Source organism: Muntiacus reevesi, chromosome 3, assembly GCF_963930625.1.
Source record: "Muntiacus reevesi chromosome 3, mMunRee1.1, whole genome shotgun sequence".
In the NCBI taxonomy this organism is placed as follows: Eukaryota; Metazoa; Chordata; class Mammalia; order Artiodactyla; family Cervidae; genus Muntiacus; species Muntiacus reevesi.
The window spans coordinates 8336500-8355592 of record NC_089251.1 but is presented as its reverse complement, the minus strand read 5'-3'; the positions used below and the strand labels follow the sequence as shown (position 1 = coordinate 8355592).

Sequence of the window (19093 nt, the reverse complement as noted above, 5' to 3'; positions counted from 1 at the left end):
TTGTGTTGTTGGAAGAGGGTGTTTGCTATGACCAGCCTTTGCCCTGCTTTATTCCTTACTCCAAGGCCAAATTTGCCTGTTACTCCAGGTGTTTCTTGACTTCCTACTTTTGCATTCCAGTACCCTATAATGTAAAGGACATCTTTACTGGGTGTTAGTTCTACAAGGTCTTGTAGGTCTTCATAGAATTGTTCAACTTCAGCTTTTTCAGCATTACTGGTCAGGCATAGATTTGGATTTCCGTGATATTGAATGGTTTGCCTTGGAAACGAACAGAGATCATTCTGTCATTTTTGAGATTGCATCCAAGTACTGCATTTCGGAGTCTCTTGTTGACCATGATGGCTACTCCATTTCTTCTAAGGGATTCGTGCGCACAGTAGTAGATAGAATGGTCATCTGAGTTAATTTCACCCATTCCTGTCCATTTTAGTTCACTGATTCCTAGAATGTCGACATTCACTCTTGCCTGTTTGACCACTTCCAATTTGCCTTCATTCATGAACCTAACATTCCAGGTTCCTATGCAATATTGCTCTTTACAGCATCAGACCTTGCTTCTATCACCAGTCACATCCACAACTGGGTATTGTTTTTGCTTTGGCTGCATCCCTTCATACTTTATAAAGTTATTTCTCCACTGATCTCCACTAGCATATTGGGCACCTATCGACCTGGGGAGTTCCTCTTTCAGTATCCTATCATTTTGCCTTTTCATACTGTCCATGGGGTTCTCAAGGCAAGAATACTGAAGTGGTTTGCCATTCCCTTCTCCAGTGGACCACACAGTCAGACCTCTCCACCACAACCGTCTTGGGTGGCCCCACACAGCATGGCTTAGTTTCATTGAGCCAAGACGAGCCACCCCATGCCTGAGGTCAGGGGCTGCAGCCGAAAGGAGCAACCCCATATCCAAGGAGCAGTGGCTGCGTGGGCGCAGGACCAAGAGGAGCTATTCCACGTTCAAGGTCAGGAGGGCTGGCCGTGAGGAGATACCCCTCATCCAAGGTAAGGAGCAGCAGTTGCACTTTGCTGGAGGAACCATAGAGATACCCCATGCCCAAGGTAAGAGAAACCCAAGTAAGACGGCAGGTGTTGCAAGAGGGCATCAAAGGGCACACACTGAAACCATAGTCACAGAAAACTAGCCAATCTGATCACACAGATCACAACCTCAGCAAGGTGCCTAAACAGAGTCCCTGAGGGAGGGCTTCTCTGGTGGCTCAGCTGATAAATCCCCCCTACAATGCAGGAAACTTATCCCTGGGTTGGGAAGATCCCCTGGAGAAGGAATGGCTAACCACTCCCGTATTCTGGCCTGGAGTGTTCTATACAGTCCATGGGGTCAGAGCACAGGCACACACAAGTTATAGTTAGCTTTTTCCACTTGGAATAAGATAGCTGTAACATAGACCTAAGGCTATTAACTATAATATATAGCTGTAATATAATATGTATAGTTAATAAGTCATATTAACTATGACTTTCACTTTAGAGGGAGGGCTAACAAGACTGGGGCCATCTGACGGCAGCCATGCTTTTCTGGTTCAAAGGCAAGTGAGTCAGTTTTCCTTTTCCCTCCTTCCTGACAGCCTAGTTATCTTGGATCAAGCTCTTCAGCCTGTTAGCCTGCTCCTTTCTCCATTACACCACCAGTGTAGATCCTACCTGCTATAAACTGCTTCCCTGGTGTTTTTTGATAGGTATGCCGATCCCCCATTAGTGATGGGATGTAGTGTGGGATGGTTGTCACCTAAGGCCTCTAGCTTTGATTCCTTGGTAACTTTGCCACATGTCCTGGAAACTCTCCTCACTTCGGAGATCTCAGATAGTCCTTTCCGGTGAAGTTTTCTACACCTGCTTGCATCTGTGGTTAAAAACCATCTAAACCTAAGCTTCCCTGGTGGCTCAGACAGTAAAGCGCCTGCCTGCAACGCGGAAGACCCAGGTTCAACCCCTGGGTCAGGAAATGGCAACCAGCTCCAGTATTCTTGCATGGGGAAATCCTATGGACAGAGGAGCCTGGCAGGCTACAGTCTATGGGGTTGCAAAGTGTCTGAGCGTACACACAAAACACAAAAATGGGAAAGGAAAGCAACTAGAAATGAAGGTCGTAGGGCTGTCATCCCTAACCCCTTTTAGTTAAGTACCCAGAAAGAAGCCCCTTCCAGGTTGGTATTTCAAGCTTTTGTCTCAGCACCCAGGTGTTTGATGTTCATTTGTTGCATATCAAATCAAATGAGTGAGGAGCTCTAGATAGAAAATCAAAAAGAGAACTAAGGGAAAGACAAGGGAGAGGCTTGGGGGAAAGTCTGTTACTGGTTTAAAGCAAACCCTGAGGGTTTAAACCAGGAACTGCTAACTACATTAGTAGACTTTAACCTCGCTTTTACATCAACGAGATCAGTCAAGGACCATAAACATCAGGTTCTTTGGTTGTCCCATCAGTGATTCTGAGCCCCAGCTATGTGCTGGGATGGACAGCAAAGCCCTGGGCATGCAACTCACCAACTGAGTAAACTGGTTTGGGAAGATCTTCTTCCACATGTATTTTCTGTTATGTTCAACTCCCAAGTTTTCTTTCTGACAAACAGTATTTTCTTGAGGACAGAATTCTGTTCTCCACAGATTGCTGCTTCATCAGTCACCTTGGCCCCAATGACCACAATTTGACTACAAAGACTCGGCTCCCCCCCCCCCCCCCCCCCGCCTCCCGCCAAGGAAGAAGCTACATCAGAAAGTCCACTGGTTGTCAAATGATCCTTTATTTTTCTTTTTTCTTTGCAGTTCTTAACTCTGTTGAGGGGAAAAAAGAAACCACTCAATAACAGGACAAAAAACTTTATCCCCCACTATTGAGCATTTCTAGAACTTTCTATAGTATCTCAAAGGATACATTAGCTCCCCCTCCAGTTTTCACCTTAATTTTAACCGTATCAGTGCAGAAGTTACTTACAGCTGGGCACTCCACTGCACCACTGTTGATATCATCTATGATGTCATGAGGGTGGCGGCCATCAACATTGCAGCCCACAGACTGGGCGGTCCCCAGGATCTCTTTAATGGTTCCTGTCATTAAGAGAAGGTGGAATCAGAGGGTAAGTCAGTCCCTTGCAATTCTCAGATACCAGAGGGGATACAGGTGAGGAGAGGAACAAGGAATAACTCTTTTATGGATTACAAGAATTGGCAATTGGTAATCGGTAATTGCCCCCCTAATCCAAAACTTAGCGCTCAGTATCATTTAAAAACTCCAAGTGCAAAACTGGCCACAGATCCTACGATACCCAGACTCAAACCAAAAGACACTCCAATTCCAGGTCTTACAGAGCCTTTTCTAATTGGGAAAAGGCCACTAAACAAACACATGTCAAGTTACAACTAAGGTGGCCCCAAACTGTTCTGCTCTTACCAGAAAGTTCTCTAGCTAGAGACCGGTGCCGCATCTGCCGGGCAATGTTGACGATCTCATCAAAAGTGATGTTTCCACTGTGCTTAACTGCAGAAAAGAAAAAAGAGAAGCTTTGTTACCACCTGAGGCCAGGGCAGACCACAATCCATCTTCCTCATCCATTTCTAGCCTGTTCCCATGCTTTCGGCACAGAGTCATCCACATGAAGAATAACCCTGTTTCCTAAGCTGGGCTTATTTTTAGCTCACCACTGGATTGCACCAGCCAACAGAAAACTGGTCAGGTGCAGTGGCGGGTGGCTAGACACAAGATCAAGTTTTGTTAACCTTACATGTAAGGGACTGTTTTGAAGAGAAAAAAGTGACTGAGGTTGGTAAAAGCTGTCCGTATGTCATCCAACTAGGAAGCTGCCCTTCCCCAGTTACTGGTTACCTGTTTCACCCTGTTGGACAGTCCCCTCCTGTAAGTGCGGAGGGGTCTGCTCCACACCAGTGCCTGGGGAGAGCCTCAGGGCACTGGTGGGCAATGCCTGGCTCTGTAACAGACACCTGTACCATCCGATGCCATTTCCTTAAAGGGAGCATGTACAGATGTCTGTTACACTGGACACCACCCACAGTTACCAGGGAAAAAACGACTCACTGTTTTTCTGCTTCTTTCTGTCCCTTGGTGGTTCCTTGAGGGCTTTGATGATCAGGGCAGAAGCAGAAGGTACCACCTCAATCTGCAGAAGAGATTCTCCATGTGAATAAGCCCTATGCCACCCTCTAAGGAGAACCAATAATACCATGCACTTTGGCTCTCAGGAACCATGGGCCAGACACTGTTTACCAAATGTACATTCAAGCTAATTTTCACAACCAGAAACACAGCCTACCCTATCCCAGCAAACACTGATTTGCCCAGTGTCTCAAAAGTGACAAGAGTTAATATTTAAACCATGCTCTCAAAACAGCCCTCCCCACAAGTAAAATTGCTTTTAGCTTACCACTGGTGGCAGGTCAGCAAAAACCTGCCTCCCAGGTATCCCTACCTCTGCCCTCCCTCAAACCAAGTACCTGGGCTTGTCTGTTCTGAATGGTCAGTTTCACTGTAATCCTCAGACCCTTCCAATCACCAGTTGCCTTGGCTATGTCATCACCGACCTTTTTTGGAGACTGTAGAAATAAAAGGTATATAGAATCACACTGTGCCCTAACTGAAACCGATCTGAAAATCTGCCCAGTCCCTCTCACTTGGCCACACACAAGCAAGCTTTCTGAAACACGTTTAACTGTCCCTACCTAATCAAGGTATGGCTATCACCATAATTAAATTGGAAAAATGAGGCTATGGGTTTAGCTTATCCAAGGCTGTAACCTTGAGGTTTAAGGCCATAGTGGGTCCAAGTCCCTTACCTATCCTTTCCTAAAGATCTATGTGGTATCTTTTACATTTGGATCACCAGGGGATCTTTAAAGACACCATGTTCCTGATGTCTGACCAATCCTAGTCAACCTATGGGGATGCGGTCTGGGCAATAATCCCCTGAAGAGAATTATATAAAGGAGGTTAACCGACGAAGAATTGAAGCTTTTGAACTGGCTGTTGGAAAAAACTCTTAAGAGTCCCTTGGACAGCAAGAAGATCCAACCAGTCCATCCTAAAGGAAATCAGTCTTGAATAGTCATTGGAAGGACTGATGCTGAAACTGAAACTCCAATACTTTGGCCACCTGATGCGAAGAACTGCCTCACTTGAAAAGACCCTGATGCTGGGAAAGATTGAGGGCAGGAGAAGGGGACGACAGAGGATGAGATGGCTGGATGGCATCACCGACTCCATGGACGTGAGTTTGAGTAAACTCTGGGACTTGGTGATGGACAGGGAGGCCTGGCGTGCTGCGGTCCGTGGGGTCAGAGAATCGGACACAACTGAGCGACTGAACGGAACGAGAGAGGTACCCAGTGAGCACTAGCTGAGCTCTGGGAGAACAGAGGTAAGGCGGCCGCTGCTTAAGCTAAACCATGAGGGGTTAACTTCTCAGACGGGAGCCCAGTGCCCAAAGAACAAAGACCTGATTACATTCAAGAAAAAGACTAAGTCCGACCCTAGGTGTCTGTGTTCGTCACTCAGTAGTGTCCGACTGTCTGCAACCTCAGACTGTAGTCCGCCTGGGATTCTCCAAGCAAGAATACTGGAGTGGGTTGCCATTTCCTTCTCCAGGACACTCGGTAAAGCCAAGTGTATGAATCAGTAGATTGAAAGCAGAGTTAATATTAGCTACTCTAACGTTCACAAAGGTCTCCATTTCATACCCCATTCAATCCTCCAGCAGCCCATTTCCCTAAGAAACAGACCAAGCAGACTACACAGTTATCACTCCTGACTTCAAAAGCCTCCTCTATCCCATCCCTCATGTACCCTCAGAGCAGTAACTAAGACACACTGGAAAACTTCAGGTTCCAAGTACCAGATTCCACCTTTATGTACCACCTTCCTGCGGCAGCTGGTGCCAGTTCAGTGGCTCAGAGGCTTAGTAGGGGATGGCAATCTGTCCCTATCAACGACACCTCAGAGGCAATCGTGTCTGCGCAAGCTAGAGTCTTAGTAAGTGCCCCTCCCCTCCAGGGATGACTTACCAGGCCCAAGGGGCCGATCTTGGGGGCCAGGGCAGACGTGGCACCGACTTCCCCACCGGTGCACCTCAGGTACACTGAGAGAAAGAAAGGATTAGTGCCTCCGCATAGTCAAGTAAGTAAAGTCGCTCAGTCGTGTCCGACTCTGCGACCCCATGGACTGTAGCCTACCAGGATCCTCTGTCCATTGGATTTTCGAGGCAATAAGGGGCGCCCAAATCACAGCCCTCCCTCCGCAGTCCTCTGCGGGCCTGGCCGCACCACCGTTTGCCTCTTCTCGGAAAAATGCCAAGAGCCTCAGCGGGGAGCAAAGCAAGACAACCCTCCCGCCAAGGCGAGAACCGCTCCAGACGCCACGAGGGACGGCGACCTTGGGTTCGGGCACCGCTGCCGAGACCCACACCGCATCGGCTTGGAGGCAGCCCCGGCCGCCGGCCAACCCAGCCTAGAGAGAAGCGCCCGGAGACAAACCTTACCCTAAGGCGTGCGGGCTGTGAAGCCGCCACAGGTCGTCCGGTCCTCCCTCCCCATCTACACGTGGGGAAGCCGAGGCCCAGAAAGAGTAAGAGACTCGGCCACGACCACACAGCGCCCTGAACGCAGCACCAGAGGGCAGGCCCCTAGGAGGCAGCGGCCTTGAGACCCGACGTGGGCCGCATCCCGAAGCCCCGGCCACATCTAAAGCACGCACCGACTTTGATCTCGTTGGGGTCGAACTTAGGCGGCATGGTGGAGGCGGCTGGTGTCGGATGAACCCGGATTCGGGACGACCGAAGAAAGTTGCACCTTCGCCTCCTCCTAGCCGAAAGCCGAAAGACCGGAAGGTGGGACGATTGAGCCGGATATAGACCCGAAAGCGCGACTGTCGCGAGAACTGCTGTCTCCGCCCAACCTCCAGCGACGCCCTTGCTGCCATATTGCTTGTGGGCAGGCACCTGAGGCTGACGGCTGGAGAACCCGGCACCGCGGTGAGCTGTGGCTAGGGGGTCTGAAGGGGTGTTCGGGGCAGTTCTCCCTGAGAAGGCAGACAACAGAGGACTGCTCCCGAGATCTCTAGCCCCAGTGTTTCCCATTCTCCCTTATCCTGAGGGTCACCCCATAGTCCCAGTAACCCAATCCCAGAGCCCCGCCCCTCTCCTAAGGGTCCGTATCGCATTCTGAGACACCTCGGCCACAGCGATCTCGGACCACCTTCTAACTCCTTCGTGATGTATGCATTTTAGCCATTAGAACAATTTTGTTAAGAGCCTAAATCCGGTCCATCTCTTAACTCTTTTAAGATTCTGCGGTCTTCGGTCTCAGACTTCGTCATCCTGGTCTGCATGACTTTCTGAGATTCTGAGTTTCAATCCCCAGTTTCTACGTTTGGAGGAGACCAGACTCTGCTCCGCAGGGAACGTGCAGTGCCCAGTGGCCTGCCACCCCACGTCCATGACCAAGCCCTGCGCGTGATCGGCCTGCCTTCAGGTCCACCCCGGGGACGACCATCAGGGACCTGTTTATCTGCACAGCGAGGTGGGGCACTGCCCGCTCCAGGCTGGGGAGGATGAGTGTGGCTCTTCCCATCTAGTCTGGACGCCGGGGGAGGGGGTGGATGAGGAATGGACATCAGGGAGCAGATGGGGAAGAGCTGATCTTCTAGGAGGGATGGAAGAGAGGTGGCCACTGGGGAGGAAGTGAAGGAAGGTTAGTCATTGGGGAGCAGAAGGATAAGAGCTGGTCATTAAGCAGAGATGGGGGAGGGCTGGTTTTAAATTATTCCCCATCCCTGCAGACAGGTGGGGCAACCAGAGGGACCTGAGCCAACTCTGCAGGCTAGGCCAGCTCCCCAGACAGCCCACGCCTCTGTCGGCAGAGACCTGTGATCTCTGCCCCTACCCTGAGGAGGAGGTATATGTCTTCTTCAACTGCATCTCCACCCTGGCCCCTTTCTGCCCAGCTCTTTCTACTGTCCTAGGCCCTGAATAAATGTTTGTTAGATGTGTGATGGTATGTGATTAACACTGTGCCAAGTACTGTGTTATGGGCTTTACAAATATGGAAATCACTGGCTCCAAATAGAACCAGGTGTTGGGAACATTATATTACTCACACTTTACAGATGAGGAAACTGAGGCTCAGAGAGGTGAACCAAGGGGACATGGCTGGTGGGTGGCCGAGCTGGGATTCAAAAACAGTTAAACAAACAAACAAAATCATCCCAGAGTCCGTGCTATTAACCATAAGCTTCTGTGTATGAGTGCATCCTGACCCACTGATGTTCCATGTCAAGTGCTGACATTTTCTGATACCGGGCAGGCCGTGAGTTCAGGACAGTGTGTACTCGGTGTGTGCTAAGTTATTAAAGCACCAAGGAGTTGGGCAAACTCCACGGGATCAGGACTTGACAGAGCAGAGGTTCCAGACTGGTTCGGACCACAGTCCAGCTGTATGACCAGATAGCTGAACTTGATGAGCATCAATTTTGTTACTATAAAGAGGGCTGTGGTGAGGATCAAATGGGATCATAATAACTGGGAGAGTGGTAAATTACCTGAGAATTGCTTTTGAATTTTTATTTATTAATAGTTCAGAAATCTCTTTGGTTATGATGTAGTTGAGTTCCCCAGGATCAAGGACAGAGCTGGCTAAAGCCATGCAGCGTTTGGTGGTTTGCTGATGCCACTCTGATAGTGTTTCGGGGGTTAGAGGTGATTCATCAGCCGAGGCTGTGAGAGTCCTCAAAGAGCCTCCTTGGAGAGGACCCGAGGAAACGTCTCCAGATCAACCCCCTTGTCTAATGTGGAGGAGAGATGGGGGCCCTGAACAGAGAATGGATATGTCAGGGGCTCACAGTGGGTCAGGGGCAAATGTGGGCTCAAAGCCAGGTCACCTGGCTTGCTGTTATGCTTTTCCATATCCTGCTGCTGCTTGTTTGGTCAACAAAGAACAAATGGTATTGAGCACCTGCTGTGCCAGGCTCGGGGCACAGATGGATGGTCAAGATGGACATGGCCCTGCCCTCAAGGAGCATATAGTCCAGCAGATGAGCTCCGTGCTCTTGTTACTGTGCTGCTGTCCAGGGTGTTGGGGGGCGGTCACAGATGCCCCAGGCCCTCACCCCTCTCCTCCGCCCTAGTGTGGTGAAGATCGCTCTAGGAAAAAGGAAGGATGCCACTCTTCTTCCGGAAGCGGAAACCCAGTGAGGAGGCTCGGAAACGCCTGGAGTACCAGATGTGTCTGGTGAGGGAAATGGGTTTCCTCCAAGTCTATGCCTATCTCCACCTCCGCCCCAGGCAGCAGGGCTCCACGCTGCACTTCCCCTCTGCAGACTGACCACGCTTGGTGTGACTTGTTCACACTCTTCCCTGCTGGACCTCGAGTCAAATTAAAGCCAGGATCATTGGTGCACCTTCAGAATGGACTAGTTGAACCAGGAGGGTGTCTGCAATTCTTTGAAGCCATTAATCCAATGTTTCTTTGCCTGATTTGTCCACCCTGGAAGGATGTTTTGCTCGAACCCCTTTCCTTTTCTTTCTTCTTCTTTTTAAAACTATTTATTTATTTGCCTGCACTGGGTTTCAGTTATGGCACGCTGGCTCTTTTAGTTGTGGCATGTGGGATTTGGTTCCCTGACAAGGGATTGAACCCTGGCCCCCTGAATTGGGAGTATGGAGTCTTAACCACTGGACTACCAGTAGAGTCCTAGAAACTGCACCCCCCCCCCCACCGGCTTTTTTTTAAATTCTTTTTATCCCTAGGCAAAAGAAGCTGGAGCAGATGACATTCTTGACATCTCTAAATGTGAGCTCTCCGAGGTAAAGTGGGGTGGTTGGTGTTCTGCTTGTGAAGTTTTATCTGCTCTCTTTCTTGACTCTGCTGTCCCTGGGAAATGATAGATGTGGACTGAGACTTTAAGAGGCCAGAAGCTCTAGTCAAGAGATGTTTCCTTAGCTTTTGTTCTTGTGAAAGAAAACTGAGATGATCTTTTGGCCTCAGCATGGTCTTCAAGAGTCACAGAGTCCAGAAAATGTGCCCACAGATTCCTGAGGCCTTGGGAGAGCCTGGGATTCTCTGTAGGACATCAGAGACCTGTCTTTTGCCCCTTGGAGTTCATGATGGGGATGGGGTGGGTATTTGGGGAAGTCACCCGACAGCTGATTGGGCTGACCACCCATTGCAGCTTCCTCCCAGCCTTCCCAGGGCTTAGACTTACTTCCTGCCCCTTCTTCCTGCCACTCAGAAAACAGGTTAAAAACTGGCAGGAAGGGAGGCACTGATTCTTCTTTATCTCATCTTAGATTCCATTTGGGGCTTTTGCAACATGCAAAGTTCTGCAGAAGAAGGTGAGACGGATCTACATTTTCAGAAAATTATTCATGGCCTGGTTGCTTGTTTGAAATCAGGTGGGGATCCTGGCGTAGACATCCCTCTTCTCTCTGAATGGCACCCTTTCCACCTGCAGCAGGTGTCCTCACAGGGGAACAGGCCCTGGCATCAGGCAGCTCTGGCTGGGCCCCTCCTGAATTGGGCAACTTCCTTACACTCTAACATCTCAGTTTCTCCATCTGTGAAAGGAAGACATCCGTCGTTCTCCTCTTGCAGAGCTATTATGAGAATTAAATGAGTGGCAGGGAGGTAGAGATAGAGATGTAAATGACCTGAGTAGAGTGCCTGCCACATAATGGACCCTGAATAACCACATGGTTATTAATAGTAAAAGTCACACTCCTTTCATTCTGGTCAACTAGGGGAGGTTAAGAGTGGAATGAATGGTTTTTCAGAAATACATTGCAGCCTTGAATGCAGGTACGTAAGAGTATTCTAAATGAAGTGTCCAAGAGCAGGTAGGTAAAATGTGTTCTATGCCAACAGAGGAGTGAGCTTGACACTGGGAGTATCAGTATGCAGGGGTCAACACCTAACAAAAGTAGTAGCATATGACTCTGAGCGTCCGACCATGTCCCAGCCCTGGGCTGAGTGCTTTCTGTCTGTTAGCTTATTAGCATCCCTCAGAGGCAGGAATTTATCAATTCTCTGTTTTCCACAAGGGGCTTCCCTGGTGGCTCAGTGGTAGAGAATCCACCTGCCAATGCAAGGTTCAGTTCCTGGATCAAGAAGGTCCCCTGGGGAAGGAAATGGCAACCCACTCCAGTATTTTTTCCCGGAGAATCCTTTGGACAGAAGATGCCTGGTGGGCTACAGTCCATGGGGTCACAAAGAGTCAGACACGACTGAGGGACTAGACAGCAACAACGACATTTTCCACAAGATGCTGCTGAAGCTGAGGGACGTTAAGGTTGGGACAGCTGCACAGGGATCCCTTCTCAGGATGGAAGGAAGAATTAGACCTCTGAGGTCCCTTTCAGTCTTCAGATTCCAGAGTTTAAGGTCATCTGGTTTTCCCATGTTTGGAGACGTCGCTTGTGATGTCTACAGGAGAGAGCTCTGGGCCGGGCTGACCGCTGGTGTCCAGTGCTGTGACGGCTGCCCCACCTCCAGCCTCCCTCCCTGCAGCTGTCCTTCAGCCTAACACGCCGAAACTCTCTCCCACACAGGTGTTGATCGTCCACACGAATCTGCTCACCTCCCTGCTCCCTAAATCCTGCAGCCTCCTGAGTCTCGCCACCATCAAGGTACCAGGGCCCTGCTCCCAGGAGGCAGCCAGCACGCCCCTCCCTTCACGTCTCAGCTGTCAGAGTGTATGCCAGACGCGCCTCACGTCATCGGGACTCTGGGCGTGATCGGGCTTGTGTGCGGTGAGGTTGCAAAGAGAAGCAGCCGCGAGCCCCGCCCTCAGGGAGCTTACCCGCTAGGTGGAAAGGCAAACCATAAACTCATAACAAGTGGACTGACAGAGAACCGGGGGATGGATGGGCCCAAACAGGAAGCAAGAGGAGGGATGCCAGGCATCATGTGGTCAGTGCTTGGAAGCGTGGTGAGCTGGGCGACCCCCTCCTGACAGTCAGCTCCCCCAGGACAGAGGCTGGGACGTGGTCCCCCCAGGCTGTTCCCCATAAACTTGAGCTGTGACCAAGGCTACGTGGAATATTCATCTGCCACATTATTTTTAACGTGCATGCCTTCCCATCATATCTCTATCTCTGTGTAGAGAGTGGCCATGGAGGCATCAAAGTGATTTTTGTGGCTAATGCTGGTGTGTAGGGACTAGGGGTAGTTCTTACTTCTCTTTATTGTTCTGGTCCAACACACATTATTTTTATAAGAGGAAGAAAGACAACATTAAAAAGCTTTCATATTTGTGTATATTTATATTTCATATATATGCATTTTATATGTATACATATATATATATATCCTACTTCATTTTGCTCATTTTCATTGTTAAAAATATTAGCAAATACAGTTAAGCATAAAGAAAGAGAAGTTGTGACCCCATGGATTGTAGCCCACCAGGCTCTTGCATCCATGGGATTTTTCAGGCAAGAGTACTGGGATTTTTCAGGCCATTTCCTTCTACAAGTTAAGCATAAGGAAAAACATAATTTCACACTCTAGAGAACTGCTATCAATATTTTATTGCATATTTGGTAGTCTTTTACTATGCAAATATATATCTAGACCATGAGGAGTTTTCAACATGAATATGCACGCATACTGGATAAATAAGAATGAAATGGTATAATACTTAAAAAAAAAAAAAAGACGGAGTGGTCGTTTAGTTGGGGAGGAAGGGGTGGGTGCTCTTGCTTTGAGCACCAGAGGCACCAGAGGCACCAGCACCAGAGGCACAAGGGTACCCCACCACCACCACAGCCTGTCTCCCTGGTGCCCGAAGTCACGCGGGCTTTCTCAGTCGGGGACTTCAGGTGTTTCACTCGTTTCCCTTCCGCAGGTTCTGGATCTTCATGATAACCAGCTGACAGCCCTTCCCGAAGACACAGGGCAGCTGACGGCCCTGCAGGTACGGCTGCAGGAGACACAGCCCACCTCTGACCCCCTATGTAAGAAAGTGAAGCCGCACAGACCCAGAATGTTCTGGTTGTGCTCCGGCCCGGGCTGCCCTGGGTGCCGCCGGCTCCTCCGCCTTTACTGTTGAGATGCCCAGGGGTGGTGTCAGCATTGCAGTCTGGGCTGTGGGCATCTCTCCACAGAACTTTTGGCACGTGTGTTTGGGATTGCATCACTAGCTTCCACAACTTTACAGAAAAAGAACTCCCAGCGAGCCCACCATTTCCAAATGATGAAGTCAGCTCTCCGACTCGGCGTCCCACTTCTGCTTCTTGTCAGTGGCAGCCCCTTGCATTTATCAAGCACGCGCTGCATGCCAGCGTCAAGCTAAGAGTTTCACTTGCGTTGTCAACTGGTTGCTCACAGCCGCTCTGTGAGCACATGTCAGCAGCATCCCCAGTTCACAGAGGAGGACGCGCCATCCTTTCTTGCGTGTGTGTTTTTGTAGAATCGGTGCATTCACTGTTCTGTAGCTTTTGGATACCTGATAAGAATAACTTACAGCCATCCTTTGGTTCATCGAATATTCATCTGCCACATTACTTTTAACGTGCATGCCCTCCCATCATATCTGTTTATTTTTAATGGTTACTTCATGTGTCATCCTGTCGGCCTCGTTCACTTCATGGTGCCGCCGATCAGCCCAGGTTTCAATCCCAGCTCCACCAGCTGCTGGCCCCGCAGCCTCGGGCAGCTCCCACTGCCTGGGTGCAGCTCTGCTTCCTTCTGTTCACTCTGGGAGAACAAGGCTTCATCACGTGCCCCCTCACCTGGATCCCCTTATTATCAGGTGTTTTGTGGTCAGTATAAATGGTACAGCCTCAGCAAGAACCAGGTTCAAAGTCTAGCATTGCCTTTTGGACACAGGACTTCACCACTCCGAGCCCCAGTTTTCTCGTCTCTCAGACGGGATCATGACAATTGGTGTCTTCCTCACAGGGCTGTCAGGAGATAAAGATGTGGGTGTGGTGCCTGGATGATGCCTGGCCAGAAGTGGGGTAGGCATTATTTTGTCTGTGCGTGTGTCTTCTCATGCCATTCTCCCTCTTTCTTAGGTCTTGAACGTGGAAAGGAACCAACTGACCTATCTCCCACGTTCCATTGGGAACCTGATCCAGCTCCAGACCCTCAATGTGAAAGGTAGGGGGCCAGGAAGCTCTGTCCACGTGACCCTCGGCCCGCTCTGAGCTGACCCAGCTCGTGTCCCCAGGGTGCTCGTCCTGGGGCCCATTGAGCACGAGGGCAGCCAGCCCCCAGGTGTCACTCAAACTGTCGGACCTCCTCGTGGTCGGTGTGTCTCCATGGTAACCAGAGACAGGGCTTCTGGAGGGTTCCTGCAGCTCCTCCCAGCTGGGGCCTTACAGGGAGGAGGGCAGACAGTGTTGACAGCTAGGCCCCCAAGACTCTATCGCTCGTGTTTAGAACCGTGGGCGATGGATGGTGAGAATGTGGACTGACTGACTGAGAGCCATTCTGAGTATCCCTTCCCACCCAGTGAGGAGTGCTTCCACACTCAGGGGTGCCACAAGTGTGTGAGAGAGAGGAAGGAGGTCTTATTCCCAATTTACAGATGAGGAAAACGAGGCTCAGAGAGCCGTGACTTGCTCAAGACCAGCCAGTGCGGTAGTGACTGAGCCGAAATTCTAACACGTGCCTCGCTATACCCCCAGCTCTCTCCTTCTTTTCCTTCAGTTCTTTCTGCACAGGATGCTGTAGTTTACCCATTTGTAACATATAAATAATCATAAACATAATAGCACCCAATTTACTAATCACTTACTGTGATAGGTACATCATGTGATAGGCCCTATGCTGAGCACCTTTTCATATGCATCATCTCTTTGAATCCCTCAGTATTCCTTTAAGGCCAAATAGTGTGGGCACCCCCATTTTAGTGATGCGGAAACTGGTCCAAGGAGGTCAAGTCAGTTTTCCAAAGTCACTCAGCTCATAAGTGGTGGAGTGGGGACTTGAACCTGGGTCGTTGAAACTCCACTGCTCTTTCTCATGGAGCTAGAGTATGCCCCAGGCTCAGAGGGGGACACCCACCTCTGCCCAGTCCTGGCGGGTGTCAGACCAGAAGCTGGGGAAGGGGCCATGGGGTGCTGAGCTGTGCCATTGGGACCCCTCCAGACAACAGACTGAAGGAGCTGCCAGACACGCTGGGGGAGCTCAGGAGCCTGCGCACTCTGGACATCAGTGAGAATGAGATTCAGAGGCTGCCCCGGATGCTGGCGCACGTCCGGACCCTGGAGGTAGGTGAGCCGTGTTCTCGCCTGGGGGCCTGTCTGGCCTGCCCACCACTCCCCTCCCACGTTCCTGGAGGCCTGCCCTGGTCACAGGATAGCAGGTCATGGAGATCTCAAGGTCCTCGGGTTCACAGAGAGAACTGAGTGTGAATGACTGTAATTAGGTGACTTGTCATAATGGAGGCAGCAAAGCATATTCCTAGTAGAGTGAAAAGCTAATGCTGAATCCTGATGGGTTCATTAACACTGTGAAAGACACAGTGTTTGAGCCAGACCTTGAAAGAGGAGAAAGCTTTGGAGAAGTTGACCGGGGTCATGGGAGCATTCCAGGTGGAAGAACAGTTCAGCAAAGGCAGGAGGTGGGAAAGCCCAGGGCGTGTTACGGGAGGAGCAGGGGAGCCACTGTGGTTGGGTCTGGAGGGCGCTTGCAGGGAGGGAGCAGCCTCGGCTCGTAGCTGCAGAAATGATTCATCAGAGCTGGGGGCGGAGGGCAAGGCGGTCACCTGGGACACTGTGTTGTCTCCGGGGCTGTCCTAACGAAGCACCCCAGACTGGGGCCTTAAGACTTCTGGAGGCCAGAAGTCCAAGATCAAGGTCTCGGAGGGGTTGGTTCTTCTAAGGCCTCTCTCTCCTTGGCTTCTGGACTGCCGTCTTCTCCCTGCGTCCCCCCATCCTCCTCCCTCGGAATGCGTCTGAGTCCTGATTTCCTCATCTTTTAAGGACACCAGTTCATGCTGGACTAGGGCCCATACTAGTGACTTTGTTTTGAACTTTATTACCTCTTTAAAGATCTTATGTTTTGATTGTGTTGAGCAGTGAAGTGAATGACATATAAAGAGGGGTCTCCTGTGTCTGCAGACCCTGAGCCTCGACGCGTTGTCCATGGTCTACCCCCCGCAGGAGGTGTGCAGCACAGGCACTGAGGGCATTCAGCAGTTCCTCTGCAAAGGTAAATAAAGCCAGGCAGCCCACCTCCTTCGCTGAGCGAGCACAAACCATGGCCCCTGGGACTATTCTGTGCCAACGAGGCAGTGGAGGCTCCCTGCCTGCCCAGAGCTCTGCAGATCTGGCAGGAGAAACAGGGAAAGATGATTGTCACATGAGGAAGTATGATGGCTTAGATGGTAAAGAATCTGCCTGCAATGCAGGAGACCTGGGTTTGATCCCTGGGTTGGGAAGATGCCCTAGAGGAGGGCATGGCAACCCACCCCAGTATTCTTGCCTGGAGAATCCCATGGACAGAGGAGCCTGGTGGGCTATAGTCCATGGGGTTGTAAAGAGTCAGACACGACTGAGCGACTGAGCACAGCGCAGCTGGTGTAAATGTGTATGTGCACTATTTGGTTTTGCTGTCTTAAAAACATAAAAAAACCCACAGAAGATGTTGTACCAGGTGATTCTATGCCCTGCCTTTTTCACTTAAGAATAGGTCCCGGGCCTTTTCCTGTCCCATAACGTGTGGCTCTGTCTGTTGTAAACTGCTGTAGAGTATTTCTAGTGGAAAAACTGAAAGTTATTTCCCATTTGCTCTTGGAATGAACGTTTTACCCCACACGTCTCTGGCATGGTGGGCAGGCAGGAATTCTTGCCTTTACTCCAGTATTCTTCTCCAGGCAAGAATACTGGAGCGGGATACCACGTCCTCCAGAGGATCTTCCCAACCCAGGGATTGAATCCAGGTCTCCGGTAGGGAAGCGGGGTTGGTAGGTGAACTGGGACAAGCACTCTGTATTGCCTCTGAAGAGGTTACATAGGTTTACATTCCTTGAGGAATGTAAATCTGAGAGGACTCTTCTTCCCCACAACCTGGCTAGCGCTTGGTAAGATAAGTCTTCTAACCTGATGGGTTATTAAAAAGCAGAGACATTACTTTGCCAACAAAGGTCCGTCTAGTCAAAGATACGGTTTTTCCAGTAGTCATGTATGGATGTGAGAGTTGGACTATAAAGAAAGCTGAGTGCTGAAGAATTGATGCTTTTGAACTGTGGTGTTGGAGAAGACTCTTGAGAGTCCCTTGGACTGCAAGGAGATCCAACCAGTCCATCCCAAAGGAGATCAGTCCTTAGTGTTCATTGGCAGGACTGATGCTAAAGCTGAAGCTCCAATACTTTGGCCACCTGATGCAAAGAGCTGGCTCACTGGAAAAGACCCTGATGCTGGGAAAGATTGAAGGCAGGAGAAGGGGACAACAGAGGATGAGATGGTTGGATGGCATCACCAACTTGATGGACATGAGTTTGAAGAAGCTCTGAGAGTTGGTGATGGACAGGGAAGTCCATGGGGTCACAAAGAGTTGGGACACGACTGAGTGATTGAACTGAACTGAACTGAACCTGATGGGTAAACAAGAGGAAGAGGATGACAGAGGATGAGATGGTTGGATGGCATCACTGACTCAGTGGGCACGAGTTTGAGAAAGCTCCTGAAGATGGTGAAGGACAGGGAAACCTGGCGTGCTACAGTCCATGGGGTCGCAAAGCATTGGACACAACCAAGCACACTCACAAACAACAAATAAGTTGAAAAGGTAAATTACCAGCTGGAAGAAGATAGCTGCAACATATGTTATAGATCCAAGGTTATTAACTGTAATATGTAAAGAGTACTTATAAGTCAGCAAGAATAGGACAAAATGAGGAAAATGTATGAATCCTTTCAAGTATACAGGAGGAAGCTTCCCAGGAAATTGTGGGTAAAGCTGGGTCTTGACCCCAGGCTTCTCTACGAAGCGCAGGCATTTTTCATCTCCGCATTCTCACGTGGATGGTAAAGAAGCAGGGGGCGGGAAGATTTATTCACTCAGCTGACGCTTATTGAGAGCTTGCCACATTTAAGGCCCAGGTGTTAGGCCTGTGAGCAGCGTAGGAGGGCTCAGCATCAGAGGGGAGCAGTGGACTGCTTTGGGTTGCAAGGCCGTCTCCCTCCTTCTCGGTCAGCCTGTGTCTGTCTCTTGCAGAGTCAGGGCTGGAGTACTACCCCCCATCTCAGTACCTGCTGCCAGTCCTGGAGCAGGATGGAGCTGAGAACGCCCTAGACAGCCCCGACGGGCCCACGGACAGGCTCTGCAGGGAGGAGGAGGAGTGGCAGGTAAGGCACGCCACCTGCTGGCATGTGGGGTGGGCAGCGGGAAGGGCTCTGCACACGCAGGGGCGTTCTAGAGCTTTGGCCCCCAGATTCCTCCATCAAACTAGAATTTACCTCTCTTCAAACGAACATACTGGGAGTTTTCTCATGGTCTTGTTTAGTCGCTAAGTCATGTCCGACTCTTTGCGACTCCATGGACTGTAGCCCACCAGGCTCCTCTGTCCATGGGATTTTTCAGGCAAGAACACTGGAGTGGGTTGCCATTTCCTTCTCCAAGGAATCTTCCCGACCCAGGAATCAAACCCTTGTCTCCCTGCATTAGCAGGCGGATTCTTTCCCTAGTGGCCTTGTGGTTAAGATTTCAGGCTTTCAGTGCCGTGACCCAGGTTCCATCCCTGGTTGGGGAGCTGAGATCCCAGAAGCCAAGCGACTCAGTTAAGCACTTGTACATGTAGACGTTTTCACAAGGCCTCCTAGGCAGCCTCACCCCACTTGCTCACCAGCACCAGCTTTGTCCCACTCCTCTCTGTCCCTAAACGTCTGGGGTGTTTGAATAGGGGGTTCCCTCTGCTGGATTCTCCCCGCTTGTTTTCTCCAGTCTCATCCTTCAGTTCCCAGCTGGAATATCACATTTTCTGAGAAGCTTTCCCCGACACAGCAGCCCAGGTCAGGTCTATGGAAGTTCTTAGAGCACCCTGTGCATTTGCTGGGAGAACCTACGTTGCTGAACTTGGGTTCAGCTGCTCATTGCTCAAGAATCCAACACTGAAAGACAAGTG

General features: G+C 50.3%; 2 protein-coding genes and 1 non-coding gene across 7 annotated transcripts in view; 1 reads left to right on the top strand and 2 right to left on the bottom strand.

Moving 5' to 3' along the window:
- Window positions 1-2741: 2741 nt before the first annotated feature.
- Window positions 2742-6880, bottom strand: RPL12 (ribosomal protein L12). Its single transcript, XM_065928422.1, has 7 exons — window positions 6722-6880; window positions 6034-6107; window positions 4471-4569; window positions 4055-4136; window positions 3413-3499; window positions 2957-3069; window positions 2742-2796 (listed from the first exon to the last, which is right to left on the bottom strand). The coding sequence occupies exons 1-7, from the start codon at window positions 6756-6758 to the stop codon at window positions 2791-2793; spliced, it is 498 nt and encodes a 165-aa protein (XP_065784494.1). The 5' UTR covers window positions 6759-6880; the 3' UTR covers window positions 2742-2790.
- On the bottom strand, window positions 3580-3708 carry LOC136165810 (small nucleolar RNA SNORA65). The gene has a single exon (XR_010662780.1). It is a non-coding gene; the product is annotated as a small nucleolar RNA SNORA65 (small nucleolar RNA).
- Window positions 6881-6894: 14 nt separating the features above from the next.
- The window catches only part of LRSAM1 (leucine rich repeat and sterile alpha motif containing 1), a 35089-nt gene continuing 22890 nt past the window's right edge, over window positions 6895-19093 (top strand). The window contains exons 1-11 of one of the 5 annotated variants that reach the window (XM_065928410.1): window positions 6895-6998; window positions 7311-7545; window positions 9149-9252; window positions 9771-9827; window positions 10311-10355; window positions 11568-11645; window positions 12866-12934; window positions 14037-14121; window positions 15115-15236; window positions 16089-16179; window positions 18187-18317. In XM_065928410.1, coding sequence (XP_065784482.1) covers window positions 9181-9252; window positions 9771-9827; window positions 10311-10355; window positions 11568-11645; window positions 12866-12934; window positions 14037-14121; window positions 15115-15236; window positions 16089-16179; window positions 18187-18317 — 750 coding nt within the window. In that variant the 5' untranslated portion in view covers window positions 6895-6998; window positions 7311-7545; window positions 9149-9180. The other 4 variants (XM_065928411.1, XM_065928412.1, XM_065928413.1 and 1 more) reach the window with 4 other exon arrangements.

What these genes read in the sequence shown, in the direction of transcription:
- RPL12 (XM_065928422.1), bottom strand. Translation starts at nt 6,758, where the DNA reads ATGCCGCCTAAGTTCGACCCCAACGAGATCAAAGTCG. An exon ending in CCCCAACGAGATCAAAGTCG is followed by an intron (nt 6,108 to 6,721) that starts GTGCGTGCTTTA and finishes TCTTTCTCTCAG; the next exon opens with TGTACCTGAGGTGCACCGGT. An exon ending in CAGAAAGAAGCAGAAAAACA is followed by an intron (nt 3,500 to 4,054) that starts GTGAGTCGTTTT and finishes TCTTTTCTGCAG; the next exon opens with TTAAGCACAGTGGAAACATC.